Source organism: Tauraco erythrolophus, chromosome 8, assembly GCF_009769465.1.
Source record: "Tauraco erythrolophus isolate bTauEry1 chromosome 8, bTauEry1.pri, whole genome shotgun sequence".
Lineage (NCBI taxonomy): Eukaryota > Metazoa > Chordata > Aves > Musophagiformes > Musophagidae > Tauraco > Tauraco erythrolophus.
Window position 1 is genome coordinate 15,273,181 of NC_141472.1, and position 17,384 is coordinate 15,290,564.

Here is a 17,384-nt window from a genome sequence, read left to right on the forward strand (position 1 = left end):
CCCACATTGCCGAATGGACACAGATTAAATACAAATTATTTTGCCCAGATTATTTCTATGACTTATTAAACAGATGAGGGAAGGTTGTATTATCTGTCTACTCAGCACTGGAACAAGTACGAAATATTGCATCCTGTTCTAATATCTGCTATTTCTGGCTCTTTAAAAATCACTCTTCAGTGTTGACAAAAGAGTGAACAACAACATAAAGAACTGGGAAAACAAGCAGTAGAGTGAAAGATGCAAAAAGCTTTCACAAAAACCTAGAAGCTTACTTTACTTGCACATAAAATATGCGGAAACCAGTTTATCGACAGAATTTGATTTTAAAAAAAGGTCTTGCTCACACAGAAGCAAAGTCATACTAAGAGCTGATGATCCTTATTTGCCTCTTAGTCAACGAACAGCTGAGAAAGCCAAGCAAGACAAGGGCTCAGAACAAGGCACAATCAAGCTGTTTTTAGAGTAACTCACTGTCACTATATTGTTATTAGAAAACTTTTAAACCTACATTGAGTGTTTTTCCGTAACAGATAAGCTCTAGTTAAAACGTAGACTCTACTGGACTCAAACTTGTGATGCTTTTCAAAAAGGATCTACAAAATAGATGTTTAGGTTTACAAAACCTATTACTCTCCAGGCTCCTCTCTCCCAATTTTTCATAAGGGTAACACACAGACACTTTGATAGTCTTACTCGGCATAATTAGTGAAAGTAGTAGCATTTTAAATAACACATGTCACTTGGTCTGATTTTTTCCAGTCATCCTTCAAAACAAAAAGGAAAAAAAAGTGGGCTTTTTTTTTTTTTTTTTTTCAAAATCAAATGACAAACACTTTCTAAATCAAACAAACAACTTACCTTGCACTTTATTATGAATCCTTTTTATAAGCACGGAATAGCCACAAAGAACAGTAACACAGTTTTGTCTATAAGCTTTGCTGCATTAAAATTTAAGTTAGTAAAACTAAATTAAAAGCAACAAGTTCTGACCTCTTTCTTTATTACTTTAAGGATAGGATGTAATTTTAGAATGTTTAGTGTGTTTGTTCTTGACATAAATGTTTTGTTGCTTTCCTTTGCTGGTTTTGGGCATATTAAACTATCCATATGATACCAAAGTGTTTCAGACATATTTTGAATTTAGAATCACTGTAGAAAATCTTAGGTAACATTTAGCATTACTAGGTATTATGGCCCATACTGTGTTGTACACTACAAATGTTAAATGCTGCTGCTAAACGAAGTATTTCATCCAAAAGTAGCTGATGCAGCAGTGCTGTACATCACCCTACAAATTAGAATCAAAACGAAGATTACCACTGAATTGATATACTTACCATTTTATGGTCATTAACTATCATGAGCTCCAGATATTTCATTTCTTCAAAGACCCCACGAGATACCTGATGGATTAAAGAAATTCTTTGAGAAATCATGAAGATGTAGCGATTTTTAAAAATAACTGCACTCGATTTAATAGGATTACCCATAAATATTACGTAGGGTGTGTAAATCTGTAAAAACTGGGTCAGATGTTCAACTAGGGTAAATAATCATAGCTCCAGTAACTTAGTGAGTTACAGACACTGGCTGAGCATCTGAGTCACATCATTAAGAATGTTCAGAGTCTATGCTTTTTGGTTCAGTGCACAAGCCACCATTGCCTCCCTCCTCTCATTTTCACAAAGGAGAAAAATCTCAAACACTAAAAACTCTAAAAACTCTTGGTCTACTGTACTATTCATCACAGATTTAATGAGGAAGGAAGTTACTAAAAATAGATGCACCCTCAAAAAATATGCTGTGGATTGTGCAACTCAGTAAAGAAACAGATTAATCTTCTTTAACTCAATTATTCCCCTGACACATACGCATGTGCAGATCATGAGGACTGTCCACTTCTGTTCTCTCAATAGCCCAGTTCTTGGTCTCCTCTATTGGATTTTTAATTTCATCATGCTACTTAACAAGCCAAATGAAAATAAAGTTAGATATCTACACAGTAGCACGGCTTCATTCAAAATTATTATTTATCCTCAAACAGACTCAAAACTTAAAATTCTAAACTCACCTTCATTACCAAACTTCCATTCAATTAATGTATAGTGTTGCTGTCACTTTAAAAACTTTATCCACTTTTCTCCAAATATTCTATTTTTAATCTTCTTGTTTTATTATTTGGTAATTGTATTATGTGACAATATTAAGCTACCAAAAATATTTGTTTACTAAAGCCTATGTTCTTTCAACGTTAAAAAAATCCAGAAATCAGGTTTTATTTTTGTTTTTATAAATGGTCTTAACTCAGGGTCATGCTTCTACTCACTGCTCTCTTTCTTCTCTTCCTCCTCAGCCACTGTAGTTCAGACAGAAAGGGCCATTCAGAAGTAGATTCATCCTCTATACAAATTACAAATTAAGAATTTCCTGGCATTACTTTAAACTAGTTATGTACACTGTCCAAACCAAAAGTAGATTAAGATTATCAAAATTAGAAGAACTTTTGATACTGAAATTTCATTTTTAAAATACACAAAATGTAAAATATCTCGTATCAAAACTCAAGTCATTTAGAAATCTAAAGTTAGAATTAAAGCATGTAAGGAGAAGTAAAGAGATTGTAACTTGGGCTTAGAATATATCTTTCTTACATCTTGTGTCCTCGATAACATTAATATCACTGATTAAAATAAATGATTTACAGAAGAAAGCTAAAGATAGGTCTCCATGGATGAAACTCTTCCAGCTGCTTTTAGACAATTCTACATTCCATTGCAATAATGGTGAAAAAGTTGGCTTAATATCTATTTTTCAAGTTTTTCTAAATAATCAGCAATTTTATATAGACTGTTAGCCTAATATTCACATTTTTCAAGTTCTATACACAATTATCTCCAATATTGAAAAACTCATAACATAAGCAAAACATACCAAGGTCCTGCAACTGCTTGGAGGCTTGTGTTCCGTAAGTTCTTTGGATGATATGTGGCCTACTTTTACTTTCCTGATAAGAAAAATAAGTGATATTTTCTTCTAATTAATAATATCAAGTGAAAAGTGAGGCACTTCTTTTAGTGTTTATAATTTTTATTATTTTTCCATAAAATACAAGCAACTATAGTACCAATTTGGAACAATACTAATATGAAGCAATCTATTTGCAATCCTGAGCAAATGATGGAGCCTCTCTGCTTCAGCACATTTACTGGCCTACAAAACTGAAGTATCACAGATGTCTTTGAGATTACTTGAAAAAAGTCCTTTAAAAGCCTTAGTGTTAGAGAACACAGACCATTTATTCCAACAAATCAAATTAGAGAGTATTTATCTAGTTGAAATCTTCCCGCAGATGAAAAGCAACTATTTATGACAAAAGTGTATCTTTCTAATTGGAGCAAAATGCAAGAAACTAATCAGTACGCTATCTTTAAGGGGATTATTTCACCCTCTTTTATTGGTGTGTACAACACTTAAAAAGGAGAAGACTTTTAATGCATACTTTCTTTAGGAGTCTGACATGTCCCAGATTATCACATTTTGATATCTGCTTCTAGAAAACAACCATCTTCTCTTCTGTAACACCTCCTCTGCAGAGCCCACCAAAACAAGCAATTATTTTCAAAGAGTAGGATGCTACTGTTCTGTAATTTCATGTTACTGTTCATGTTACTTCTATAACATGAATGACACAACGAAGGAAAATATTTCATATTTTTGCTGTTTGGTTTTCGTGTGTTTTTTTTTTTAAGGGGAAGGAAGAAAAAAATTTTATATAGTAACTGCTATAGTTAAGATTAATCAAGCTGAATAAACTACATGCTGAAGGCATTGGATCTTGCGTACAAGATATTTCTCTCACATAGTACAATCAAAAAGTGAGCCTCTGAAAGCTTTCTGTAGCTGTAATATTTTGATCTTCAGTAGTTTTGAGTAAAATATTAATCCCATCTGTCTTTTTATCATTTAGAATTCCACACGAATCCTTAGCAGAGTTGGCAGATAGTATCATACTTTTATAACTAGAACTTTCACTCTACTTCCAAGATTTACTGAAATATCACACTCAGAGAGATATTGGTTTCCTTTGTCCACTCAAGCAATAAAACAGTTTTGTCAAAATCCTCTCTGCCTACTATGTGGATACCATTGTATAAATATGATTTCTATGAATTTACTGTATCTGTTCTGTCAGTTATAACTTATATGCCTTATAACTTTTATGAGTATGTGCTACATCAAAATGCATTACATAGCTTAACACACAGCACATAATATTGTTCCTGAGGAGACTGATAAATCTTTTTGGATGTAATATTTTCCCCTGTCTATATGGTTTCACTTACAGTCCAATAATTGACCATCCAAATGATACAGATTCCTTTGAATGTTGATCCAGTTTCTTTGAAAGTATCAAGAGTCAAAGGTTTTGCAGATCTTTCTTTGGACTATAAGCTCAGCTTTACAGTCACTAAAACGTACCAGTTCTGCAGCATTACATTATTTGCCATATACTGGTAAGTACTAGAGCAAGACAAGATTGAGAATGGTAATATAGCATCTGAAATATGTTCTACAGACCAAGCGGGATACAAAACTTAAGAATTCTCTCTCAATGAGAAAGAATCAAATCACTCAAATATTTGAACCATTCAAGAGGTAGAAATCTACCTGTTTTTACTACTGTCTATGTAATTGAGTCAGTCCTATTAACAGCTGAAGTTTTAGAAACAGCTTATAATACTTAACATGAAGTACAAAAATAATAATAGTTAGCAAGATATTTGCTTAAACGCAGTCCTACATGCTGATCCAGCATAGTCATATATTTGAATATACTGGATGAGAATCATTTGAGCTATATAGCGACTACTGACTGAACACATATAAAGTGCAAGATACCCAGATATAATCATCTACTTCATTAAGCTTTTTGTGGAAACATGGTAGGTCAAGAGAAATCTGATCCAACTATTTACAGAGAGATGAATAAACAACTTCCAGAGACCCCTTCTATTAATTTATAAATCCTATAGTTCAAGTACTAGAGCAAATTGATAAATGCTTTTTGACAGCCCATAACCATTTGCTATGGAAACAGCCTTAGTGTATTCCGAACATCTAAATGATCAACAATAACTAGGGAAAAAAAAAGATTAAAGAAGAGCAGAGAAAAACCTTAGGTAACTCATACTTACGCATTTTTTGCCTTAAATAAATTCCAATCAGGTGTTTTAAAATACTTTTGGTTTTCATATGAATGCATGAGAGAGGTCACTCATTTATTGCTTCATTCTAATACCTGTATTTGCTATTCTTTGAGCACTCTTTTTCCTAAATCAAATAAATTAGATAAAAATAAACTTACTGCACTGTGGGTCAGATCCATTGGTTCTATCAAGTACAAATAAGTACCATCTTCAAACATGCCACTAGAACATGGAGAAAAATAAGTGATATTTAGGATCACATGGCAATTAATTTGACTCCAGAATATGATTTTTGATGAGACAAAACCAAACTTAGGGCTGAAAAACTGACCCATATTAAAATAACTTCCATATATGTTCATTACTACTGCATGCGGCTAAAGCTAAGAATTTTTTTTAAGAGATAGGCACATTTTAATGAACTAACACTAAATATAATGGCAATGTAATGATAAAGCACCAAAAAGAGCAAAGATTTGACCTTGGAAAAAGGCAGTCCTAAGACACACATTAGCAAGCAGAATATAATCAACAGTCAAGTTGCACTTAACAGTAACTAATCCTAGTAAGGACAAATTTTTTAGATATTTTCCTTGTACAATATAACAAAAAGACTGATTTTTCCATTAGCTGACAGAACCATACATGAACTATACATGAATACTGAGCAAGCAAACTGCTTAAGTACAATTCTTGTTTATCCTTTACCATAATAAATCATCTGGTGAAATATTTATTTGCACTTATCATATTAAAAGGTCTCCTGAGACAGCATCAAAGGACTTCAATCCCAATGATCCTAAAAAATAATGCTAGCAGTTTGGTACAGCTGGTACTGGCATTTCAAAACATCGAAATTCTTTGGGCCTGTAGAGTTTCAGTCCCTCACATATTAAGAAATAATATTCAAGAATAACAATTAGTTAATAGCCTTGTTTGAACAATGAGATCGTGCACTTACTGAAGTCCATTACAAGTGGAAAGAGCAACTTTGGAATCCTTGATACCTCTGATATTTCCATGGTAGTAACAATGCTCTCCACCCTAATAATGTTTAAAAACAAACAAACAATCACACACACACACAAAATTACATTTAACGTCTGCTGCTTAAAACCAAGGTAAAAAAAAGATCTAACACCTTGCATTGGGTAAAATTTCAGAGAAAGTGGTTATTGTTAAAGTAAATACCAACGACTAGTCCTAACTGCTTATAAGAGAAAAACCGTGCTCAGTAAAGACTAATTTATGTAAGTCTTCTAGCCATAACATGGGTTATTCCTTTATTGAAGTCACAGCATTCTTGATACTTAAGAGTGTTTCTTTGCTGTAATTGATTCTGTAAAAATGTTACATAATGCAGGTTACATGAGGATTGAACTGTTTCTTGATGCCTTCCAGGTCCGTTAAAATTACAAATGATATAGTGCCCGTCAATCACCTGGCATGTATTTGGCTTACATCTGGATTCTACCATTTTTTCTCACTAAAAATTTATCAATTAAAATGTTACATCATTAGATTATAGGTACTAATATCACTAATGATAAATGAGCCAGAAAGCGAATCCAGTGTATCAACACTAAAGCATACTGCATTTTTACTGTACATATCAAGAGGGTATTAAAAGTCAACTCTTGATTTTAACTGCATAAAATTCCAAGTAGATGCAAAACTCGAATTATTCAAAAAAGGGCAGGATTTTTGTGTTTCTCTAAGGATGTCAGCAACCATGTTTTTGACAAGGTCCTGCCTTTATTTAAAAAACAGTAACATTTAAATTACCTACAAGTGTGTTTAAATGTTAGAGACTGAAAAAAAAAAATAAAAAAAAATAGGCAAACCACATCCAAAACTGCTATTCAAATCCTCAGTTCTCAAAGGTCCTAACGATAGGAAGTAAGGGAGACCCTGCTGAGTGCTGCAATGCAAGATTTGAACAGTGAACTGATGCATGGATTAGGCTGAAAAGAAGTAGAAAACATGTTACTAAACGAAGCTTTGTGTATAGTCTTCCACTTCTCCACAAGAACACGGGGGAAGTTCAATACGTATATATATGGGGAGGGAACAGGACAAGACAGGAAACCAAAATACCCCAGAGAAGAATTGGTGTATACTTAAAATCTTAAAGTTCTGATCCAGAAAAGCCTTGCTCAGATGCCAGCTAAACTCTAGTGAATGCTACATGCTTTCCTCTGAATTAAAAGTGCAAGTTCCCTGGTCCTGCCTGCTTTTCATCATAGAATGATCTAAGTTGAGCTCTCCTCTCCTGAAGCAACTAGATCCTGTCTAAGCTCTCCTTAAAGCGGGCATAGAACTTCAGGCATGCTCAGAACACACCTAAGACAATGACAAGATGGATCCTCACAAAATAAGAGTTGCAGTGGCTTTCTTTTCAATATATAGCCCATTACATGCCAATGCCCCTCTGGCTAATAACTACAGCACTCATCCCAGGTTTCCCAACTGCTGAATGATTTCCCAGGTCACCTTAGGAGAGTCAACTCACATGTCCTCACCTTCTAAAAGTATGCTCTATCTCCAAAGCTACTGGCTACTTGGTGTCAGAGCACCCTACCTGAATCAAGCTAAAGCCATCTCATTTTGTAGAAAACACAAAGATTTATGAAGTCAGAAAGAGGGAGCATGACTCTGTACCCCAGAGGCTAGGAAGCTTCTAGGAGGAGGTCTTAACAGCAGACTACAAAAAATAAATGATTCAGATGAGAAATTTAAAAAGTAATTGCTTTGTCAAAGCATCATCTACTCACATATAAGAATTACTAGTTTAAAATAATGTCATTAAGATCTTTTTAAATCTCAATTGTTTTTATTTTCTGTAGTTTCACAATTGGTCATTTTTCTCTATATGTTCTAGTTTTCTTCTATGTACGAAATTGTCTGATTTAATTTCTCCATGTAAAGAAGTAGAGTTCTACTGCACTATCAAGAGTTTTGTATTATTTGATTGTAAATATGTGTAAACCCCTAAAATCTTTAGCATATTTTGAGGATTACACACTATAAGCAGCCACATGGCAAATTATTAAATCCTTTACCTCTGTTCTGATACAGAAATTAATTATATTAATAATTCCATAAATTGCTGAGGGATAAATTGATTACACTGTTAGAGGCTTACAGAACTACTTATCATGACTAAGGGTAAAATAAACTAGCTTCATAGGAATGGTTCAACTGGGTAAACAAGAAGAGTATGTTTATTTTCTACCAACAGAAACAAAGCATCAAGAGCAACCATTGACAGACTGTTTAAGCTATGAACATTTAGACAGAAACCAAGAAATATTGCTTTGACTTTCTAAAGTATTACTTTGAGTTTTCTAAAGAAAAAGGACTAGTGAATTTGGAAGCTGTTAAATACCAGAAATTCTGCTGCTATATGTCAGTGAAGCTAAAATGAGGAAAACTGAATGATGCTGATTTACCTAATTGAAGTAGTTGGTCTTTAATGTCTATCAACAATAACCCCAGCTAAACTAAAGATAAAAAGATTCTCAAAAAGTTTGATTAAAAACCCTTGAGCCTGATTGTCTCTCTCACATATTGTTTGAAAAAAGTACCACTGATGATCAAAATATTCTTAATTCTAGTGTCATGTCATCTGAATTCCAATAAGCATATTGGATCTATACCTTCTGCAATTATTGTAACTCTAGGAAGTACCAAAAATGTAAATGATCTTCTGTACGAAGTACGCACAGCATTATTTACATTTTCCATCTTATTTAATGAGTTATTCAGATTCTGAACAAAATTCCTAACAGACTATTGTGCATAATTAAATTGAAGTACAACACTGAAAGCAATCACTACATATTTACCTTTCTATAACAGAGAATGCAAAAGCCATGCTTTTTAACAACTAAATGACGGTTATTTTTCTCACACAAGTCATCTGAGTAAAGAAATTGATGTTTGTTCTTCAGTGTTTTCACTATTGTAATAAACTAACTCTTTCTAGAAAATACAATGCTTTTCATTAAGATGTCAATTCCTTATATCCACATCAGAAACCAAAACAATCTTTTACTTATTCAGGTCTAAAAAGGATTATAAGATACTGCAAAAGACCAGCACACAGTCCTTAACTGATCTCCCACACAAATTGTCTGTATATTTTTTGAACTTATAATGAAGCCTTTTACAGATTAATATGACCCCAGGAGCTCTATTATTGTTTCTAAATAAATCAATTCAGAAAACATCCCCTAGGAAGTTCGGATCAAGTTACCGCAGCATGCAAAGGTAGTCCATTTGCTGAGTCTAAAATTCTAATATAATTTTCCAGTCAGATTCCATGATTCAGCAACCGCAGTGCTCAGTGCTAGTGCTGCAGCTGACAATTGCATGAGCTTGTCTAAAAGCCAGAGGGAATTGGTTTTTTGCATCATTGAGCATTTTTGTCTATCCTGCAGAGTACTGAGTCTTAATGAAACAACTTCTTTAGTACGTTACATGAAACTATTTTTCTTCTTCAGTGGAAGAAAACATAACTATATTGCAATAATTATATTGCAATGTAATTGTTTAATTTTGCCCTAATCTGAGATATATTGTTTTATTTGAGATTCGCTATAACAAGGGCAAAATAATAAACTAGACATGCAATACCTGGACAAAAAACAGTCACAACTTACTGAAAGCATAAATGCAACTTGAACGCTTGCTTTCCTCCTCTCTAAATAGAGATATATTTCACATGTAATAAGCTCACAAAAAATATTTCAGCATTCATATCAAATATTAAAAAGGTCATTCCCTGAAAACGTAGCTTATAACCTTCCTAGCAACCTACTGGTCCTCAGTTTGTTACTACAACAAACAAAAAGACCAATCTGGTTCCCTTAGTCAGGGCTGAACTATCTTCCATAACTTTCATCTCTTTGTCTTTGGATCAATCCCACATGGCACTGAATTCAATTTGGGAGCTAGTCTGACAAACGTAATTAATTGGATGTCAAGCAATAAGCTGGTTTTGTAATAACTGAAACCTTAACCTCTAGAGCTAAGTCTTTCATTTTCTGTTTCATAATTGTATAATTATTGTAAAGAAAAGTCACTGCAAGTTTTTTTTTGTTTGTTTGAATGTCTTATGTTACCATATCTCTTCTCCTTGCACTTTGTGCTAAGGACATATAAATAATTAATGAAGACTATACTGATGGTGACTTCAAGCCCTCCACCCTCTACATTTTACAAGATGTAATTGTTCTGGCAGTATCTGGATCATCTTCACCACCACCACCTACCACTGCCTACCCCTCACCCCAACATACAGCCTTCCTTTTTTGTACAATTCTTTTTGTATTACTGAAATATTCCTAAAAGATGAGATCACAGTTACCTTATATGTGTGGAAAAAGTCTTCTGCTGTTTTTAAAAGTCTTGCAAAACGTTTTTTCTTTTTTTAACATTTTATTGGCATTGTTCCCTCAGCACGTCTATTCTGACACATTTTAAGAGCACAATACCTTAGAAAACTTCGGGTTTCCATCTTCATAGTGAATCTCCACATAACTGGAAGATAACAAGTCACTGTCAAAGAAAGGAAAAATCAAAATGAGAAAAATCTGAATATTCTTTCCACTGCTATGGGTAGGTTTGGGGTTTTGAGTTACAATTTTCAAATCATTTTTTCTTTCTTTATAAATTAGTTTAAAAAATTCAAACAGCTTGTGTCCAGTAAACGGTTTGCTGGTGCACTGGAAGACAGAGTGTGTTACAGAAGGGGGAATTTCATTCTGCAATCTTGCAGTTTAGCTTTACAATTAGATTATCGGCCTTTAAAATATGAAAAAAAAATAAATCCTATGGCTTTAGAAGTTTGCTGCCAGTAACTGGTACTGACAAAATGTATATTAGTCCATTAATGTTTTTGAATATGTTTTATATTTTATCTGAAAGTTAAACAGAGTATATATAAGGCTGAACAAATACATACACGATTGTTCTAAAGACAAGAGTATATACTTTACCTGGACCTCACTTTCACAACTGAAAATATTCATTTTTTTCAGAAACAGCAATGCTCCTAAAAAAAAAAAACCAAACAAAACCTCCCCACCCTGTACCACCTCCCTTCTTCCTTTCACTTTTTCAAATCAGATTCTTTTCTCACTCTTATTTTTTTTTCCTAATTCTGGCATTCCTAAATGTCTGAAGCATAAAAATTCCCTATACTGTATAATTTCCAGTTCAAATTTCTTATTTTTAGAACACGACTAGCTAGTCTGCATGTGTTCTGGAATCATTTCAATGCTCCCATTCATCTCTCACGCCATTATAATTGTGGTTGCAGCATAGTGGCCCTGAGTTAACTGGCCCTGTCATATATGCAAGACAGGCATTTTACTTAATGCGATCCAGAATTCTCAGCATATTTCAGGCTCTAAGAGCCTGTACCCTTCGAAATGAAAAAATCATTAAAGGGTCTGATAGTGGTACGTATATCAAAACAAAACAAATGTTGCTATGAATAAAAACGATTATCATTATGGAAGCCTGGTCTGACAAAATAGCTCTGATGGGAATTCATGACTAACAACTAATAATAATGGGTATCTCAAACTCCAATCAGGCTATTAGCAATCCTGGTAACACTTTAACTCTGGGACTACTGGCTCATAAAATCAATTCTTCATGCTGCATTTATCCGGCACTACACTTATTGGAGAAGATCCTGCAGAAATCAGTTACCAGTGGTTCTCTTAAAAGTCCTTTTCTATGGAACTGAGAGACCACATTATGGGCACTCTGTATCTGCAAACCCAATGTTAATAGCCATGAAGATCTACTGAAGTCTCATCATTTGTTTTAACCTTCACTTTGATTGCAATATTTAATAGATATATTTTTACATTGCAGATTTAAAAATAAATTCAGTTGCATAAAATAACGTTAACGTTCTCTATCTGTACCATAGTAAGCTATAAATTTTCTGCAAGACAATACAAATGTTTTATAAATAGTTTAAGTGCTTGACTACAATGCCAACATTCACTTCTTCAATGTGGCAAGGTCTGAAGCTTCTGAAGAGGATTATGTGTAAAAAGCAATTCAAGTTTAGAGTGTTGATAATGTCCTTTCTTCATTTTTCATACTTACTATGAAGCACACAGACTGCCATCCTCAGTACTTAATGGGATGGTATAGACAAGGCTAGATGTAACTAAGACAAGTAGGAAAATAGAAAATTCTGATTAGATATAAGTTTAAAAAAATCACTGAGGATGGTTAAACACTGGAACTATGCTCAACTTGAAAGGGATTTGATCAGCTTCAGATTTTTACAGACACTTCTGCTTGAATTCACAGAGACAGTTTGGTTTCCTCAAATCAATTTCAGGATCAGCATTTATCTAATCATTTCCAAATCAAGATCACACTCTCACACCCCCTTTTTTGCCCTCCCCTAGGAACCTCACACAACTGAGTTCAGAACCGCTCTCAGTGCTATCTAGTGCTTTTGGCATCTCCTAGGACTTGCAGTAGGTGACTTCCCTCTGTGTCTACTGACTCACAGCTGACTGTAGTTTAATTACAGTATTTGTCTCTTAGATTTATCCCATTTCACGTGACATAAGGGCTGCTCAAAATTTCTTTAGTCCACCCTTTGCATAATCTTTTCAGAGTTCAGTGCTCTTTTCTTTGATTTTGGCTGAACTTCTGTTGTAACCCAGTTATTTCCTTCACCTGCCAACCTTTTCAATTCTTTAGCATCTAATTACTTCCAACTGCAAAGGGATTCCTGATTCAGGTAATAAATACAGTACCCCACATCATAAGATATCTAACATGACATGCTTATGATGGACCACTCCTATATATATTTTGCAAGTAAAAAGCAAGGATGCAGCAGACAGCAGCTTTTCCAGTAGATTCTACACTTTTCTTATGGCTGACTTTCCAATGCTACTGTCCTGTGGGATCTGCTGGATACAAGGCACATCAATGAAATTCTTCATACTGCACAAATTACCTCCAAAGAAAATTGAGGATAACTATTTATGATATGCTTCCCAAATGCCATGTTGTAAACCAAACGCACCTTTAATTTGTGAACCACTCTTTTGCCAGACGTAACACAGTATCTACCACCTAGAAGTTGGAGTAGAAAATCTATTCTAAGGCCACTGCCTTTTGCAAATTTGTTCTCATGCTACGCTGTAACACAGTATTAAACGCTAGTATCTGACCATTATTATCTTCTTAAGCTTGTTACACACAACCACCACCATGCTGCAAGGGCATTTTTCTCTTAACATTTCCCACAGGGCAGCAACAATGTTGAACTTTCCATTAAAAAAAAAAAATCAAGAAGTCATGGAATTGTTTAAGCTGAAAAGACCTTTACGATCATTGAGTCCAACCATTAAATGGCCAAGCCCACCCCTAAACCATGTCCACAAACACCACATCTACACATCTTTTAAATACCTCCAGGGATGGCGACTCAACCACTTCCCTGGGCAGCCTGTTCCAATGCTTGACAACCCTTTTGATGAAAAGATTTCTCGTAACATCCAATCTAAACCTCCCCTGGCGCAACTTGAGGCTGTTTCCTCTTGTCCTGTCACTTGTTACTTGGGAGAAGAGATCGACACTCATCTCACTACAACCTCCTTTCAGGCGGTTGTAGAGAGCGATAAGGTCTCCCCTCAATCTCCTTTTCTCCAGACTAAACAACCTCAGTTCCCCTCAGCTGCTCCTCATAAGACTTGTGCTCTAGATCCTTCACCAGCTTCGTGGCCCTTCTTTGGACACGCTCCAGCACCTCAATGTCTTGTAGTGAGGAGCCCAAAACTGCAGACAGTATTCAAGGTGCAGCCTCAGCAGTGCCGAGCACAGGGGGACAATCACTTCCCTAGTCCTGCTGGCCACACTATTTCTGTTACAAGTCAGGATGCCATCGGCCTTCTTGGCCACCTGGCACACTGCTGGCTCGTATTCAGCCAGCTATTGACCAATAGTCCCAGGTCCTTTTCCACCTGGCAGCTTTCCAGCTACCCTTCCCCAAGCCCACGGCGTTGCATGGGGTTGTTGTGAGCCAAGTGCAGGATCCAAAACTCATCCTTGTTAAACCTCACACAATTGGCCTCGGTTCCATCAATCCAGCCTGTTCAGATCCTTCTGTAGAGCCTTCCTACCCCCAAGCAGATTATCGCTTTCACCCAACTTGGTGTCATCTACAAACTTACTGAGGGTGCACTCGATCCCCTTGCCCAGATCATTGCTAAAGATATTAAACAGAACTGGCCCCAATACTGAGCCCTAACGAGACACCACTTGTAACCAGTCACCAACTGGATTTAACTCCATTCACCACAACTCTTTGGGCCCGGCCATCCAGCCAGCTTTTTACCCAGCAAAGAGTACACCCATCCAAGCTATGAGCAGCCAGTTTCTCCAGGAGAACGCTGTGGGAAATGGTGTCAAAGGCTTTAATAAAGCCCAGGTAGACAACATCCACAGCCTTTCCTTCATTCACTAAGTGGGTCACCTTGTCACAGAAGGAGATCAGCTTGGTCAAGCAGGACCTGTCTTTCATAAACCCATGCTAAGTGGGCCTGATCAAGTGGTTGTCCTGTACGTGCTGTGTGATGGCACTCCAGGTGATTTGCCCCATAGCCTTCCCCAGCACCGGGGTCAGACTGACAGGCCTGTAGTTCCCCAGATCCTCCTTCCAGTCCTTTTTGTAGATGGGCATCACATTTGCTAACTTCCAGTCAACCGGGACTCCCCTGGTCAGCCAGGACTGCTGATAAATAGGGGAAGAGGGGCCCGAGAAAGCTAGTTAAGATTCAAGGATCACCTCTTCCAACCTCAGAAGCAGTGCATCCCAACTGGAAATCAGGCAAAAACACCAGGAGGCCTTCATGGATGAACAAGGAGCTTCTGGACAAACTCAAACACAAAAAGGAAGTCTACAAAGGGCAGAAGCAAGGACAAGTAGCCTGGGAAGAATACAGAGAAATTGTCCGAGCAACCAGGGATCAGGTTAGGAAAGCTAAAGCCCTGATAGAGTTAGGCCGGATAAAGCTGGCCAGGGACATCAAGGGCAATAAGAAAATCTTCTACAGGTCTGTCAGTGATAAAAACAGGACTAGGGAAAATGTGGGCCCTCTCCAGAATGAAATGGGGGACCTGCCTACCCAGGATTTGGAGAAGGCTGAGGTACTTTTTTGCCTCGGTCTTCACTGGCAAGAGCTCTAACTGCACCGACCAAGTCACAGAAGGCAAAGGCAGGGACTGGCAGAATGAAGAACCACCCACAGTAGGAGATCAGGTTCAAGACCATCCAAGGGTACCTGAAGATGCACAAGTCCATGGGACCTGATGAGATGCATCCACAGGTCCTGAGGGAACTGGCAGGTGAAGTTGCTAAAACATTATCCACCATATTTGAGAAGTTGTGGCAGTCCAGTGAAGCTCCCACCAACTGGAAAAGGGGAAACACAGGCCCCGTTTTTAAGAAGGGGAAAAAAGGAAGACCTGAGGAACTACAGGCCAGTCAGTCTCACCTCTGTGTCTGGCAAGATCATGGAGAAGATTCTCCTGGCAACTATGCTAAGGCACATGGAAAATAAGGAGATGACTGGTGACAGCCAACATGGCTTTACTGAGAGCAAATCGTGCTGACAAATTTGGTGGCCTTCTATGACAGGGTCATAGCTTTGGTGGATAAGGGAAGAGCAACTGACCGTCTACCTGGACTTGTCCAAAGCATTTGAAACTGTCCCGCACAATATCCTTGTCTCTAAATAAGAGAGACATGGTTTTGATGGATGGACCACTTGCTGGATAAGGAATTGGCTGGATGGTCACACTCAAAAGAGTTGTGGTCAACGGTTCAATGTCCAAGTGGAGGTCAGTGATGAGTGGCGTTCCTCAGTGGTCAGTTTTGGGGCCGGTGCTGTTTAACATCTCTGTCAGTGACATGGACAGTAGGATTGAGTGCACCCTCAGCAAGCTTGCTGTGTGGTGTGGTGTGGTGAACACGCTGGAGGGAAGGGATGCCATCCAGAGGGACCTTGTCAGGCTGGAGAGGTGGGTCTGTAAGAACCTAATGAAGTTCAAAAAGGCCAAATACAAGGTTCTGCACATGAGTTAGGGCAATCCCAAGCACAAGCACAGGTTGGGGGGAAAATGGATTGAGAACAGCCCTGAGGAGAAGGACTTGGGGGTATTGGTTGATGAGAACACCTTACTTCCAATCATCCAGAAATCCCTCAATGTATACTGCTAATCTGAGACAACCATGATCTTATTCAGGGGAAGAGGAGGGAACAGGAGGTGATCAGTATGTTTGCAGGTATTTTCCAACATGGCTCTGCTAATATGTGCAACCAGTTGCTTCTGTAATAAAACTAATCTCAATCCTGTTCTCTATACTCATAGCAAAATTAGTACAAACACATCTGCAACTGTGATTTCAAATGGTTAGTATTGAAATGTGATATTGCAGAGATTAGTCCAGGACTGAAAAATTCAGCAAAAATGTTTCACTACAGCCGTAAATTGAAAGACAGAGTTTGCGTAAGGGAATTCGTTCTATATTTCACTAAAGCTTCAGGAATAACAACAGCTGTAAAAATAAGCATAAAACTATCACCGCAAATTTTCCCTACCAAAGCTTTTACCTGTTGTTAAATCTGACAAATCTCACAAAGAAAGGAGAAATTATTTAAGGAAAAAAAGAACACTTAACCAAAATAACTTTCAAACATTTTTTCCAACATGAAAGATACACAGAAGAGGACTATAATGTCACCAGAAGGTGTGATGGGATCCTTTATCCAAGTGGCATCAAAAAGAAAGGCCTGGAATACACTGCTTAAGAGCTCCTATACAAGTGCCTCAGGAAGAAGACACAGAACTCACGCATAGAGTAGGAGTCTCGAAATCACAAAATAACTCTTCTTCCTTCATTATCATTTACAGAATGCCTAAATTTACCTCTGAAAGGCAGCTCTGAATTTTGGAAAATATTTTTGTGCCTCGTCTGCACTGGACTGTGTTTTGTCACCTTTCAGTTGATTCATTTACATTTTGATTCAGCAGAAATGCATCTAGTACAGCAATGTATTGAATGTTTTTCAATATTACGAGCACCAGAAACAGTGCAAGCTTTAATTGAAACAATTGTGT

The 17,384-nt window shown here is 36.7% G+C and overlaps 1 protein-coding gene across 1 annotated transcript in view; it reads right to left on the minus strand.

Annotated features, from left to right (window-relative positions):
• The window catches only part of ADAM23 (ADAM metallopeptidase domain 23), a 74,957-nt gene that overhangs the window by 34,238 nt on the left and 23,335 nt on the right, over positions 1 to 17,384 (minus strand). Inside the window, exons 4-9 of the mRNA XM_086615702.1 lie at positions 10,709 to 10,772; positions 6,172 to 6,254; positions 5,369 to 5,432; positions 2,935 to 3,007; positions 2,330 to 2,403; positions 1,341 to 1,406 (exon numbers count right to left, since the gene is read on the minus strand). Of these exons, the coding sequence (XP_086471828.1) occupies positions 1,341 to 1,406; positions 2,330 to 2,403; positions 2,935 to 3,007; positions 5,369 to 5,432; positions 6,172 to 6,254; positions 10,709 to 10,772 (424 nt within the window). The remainder of the gene's footprint in view (positions 1 to 1,340; positions 1,407 to 2,329; positions 2,404 to 2,934; positions 3,008 to 5,368; positions 5,433 to 6,171; positions 6,255 to 10,708; positions 10,773 to 17,384) is intronic.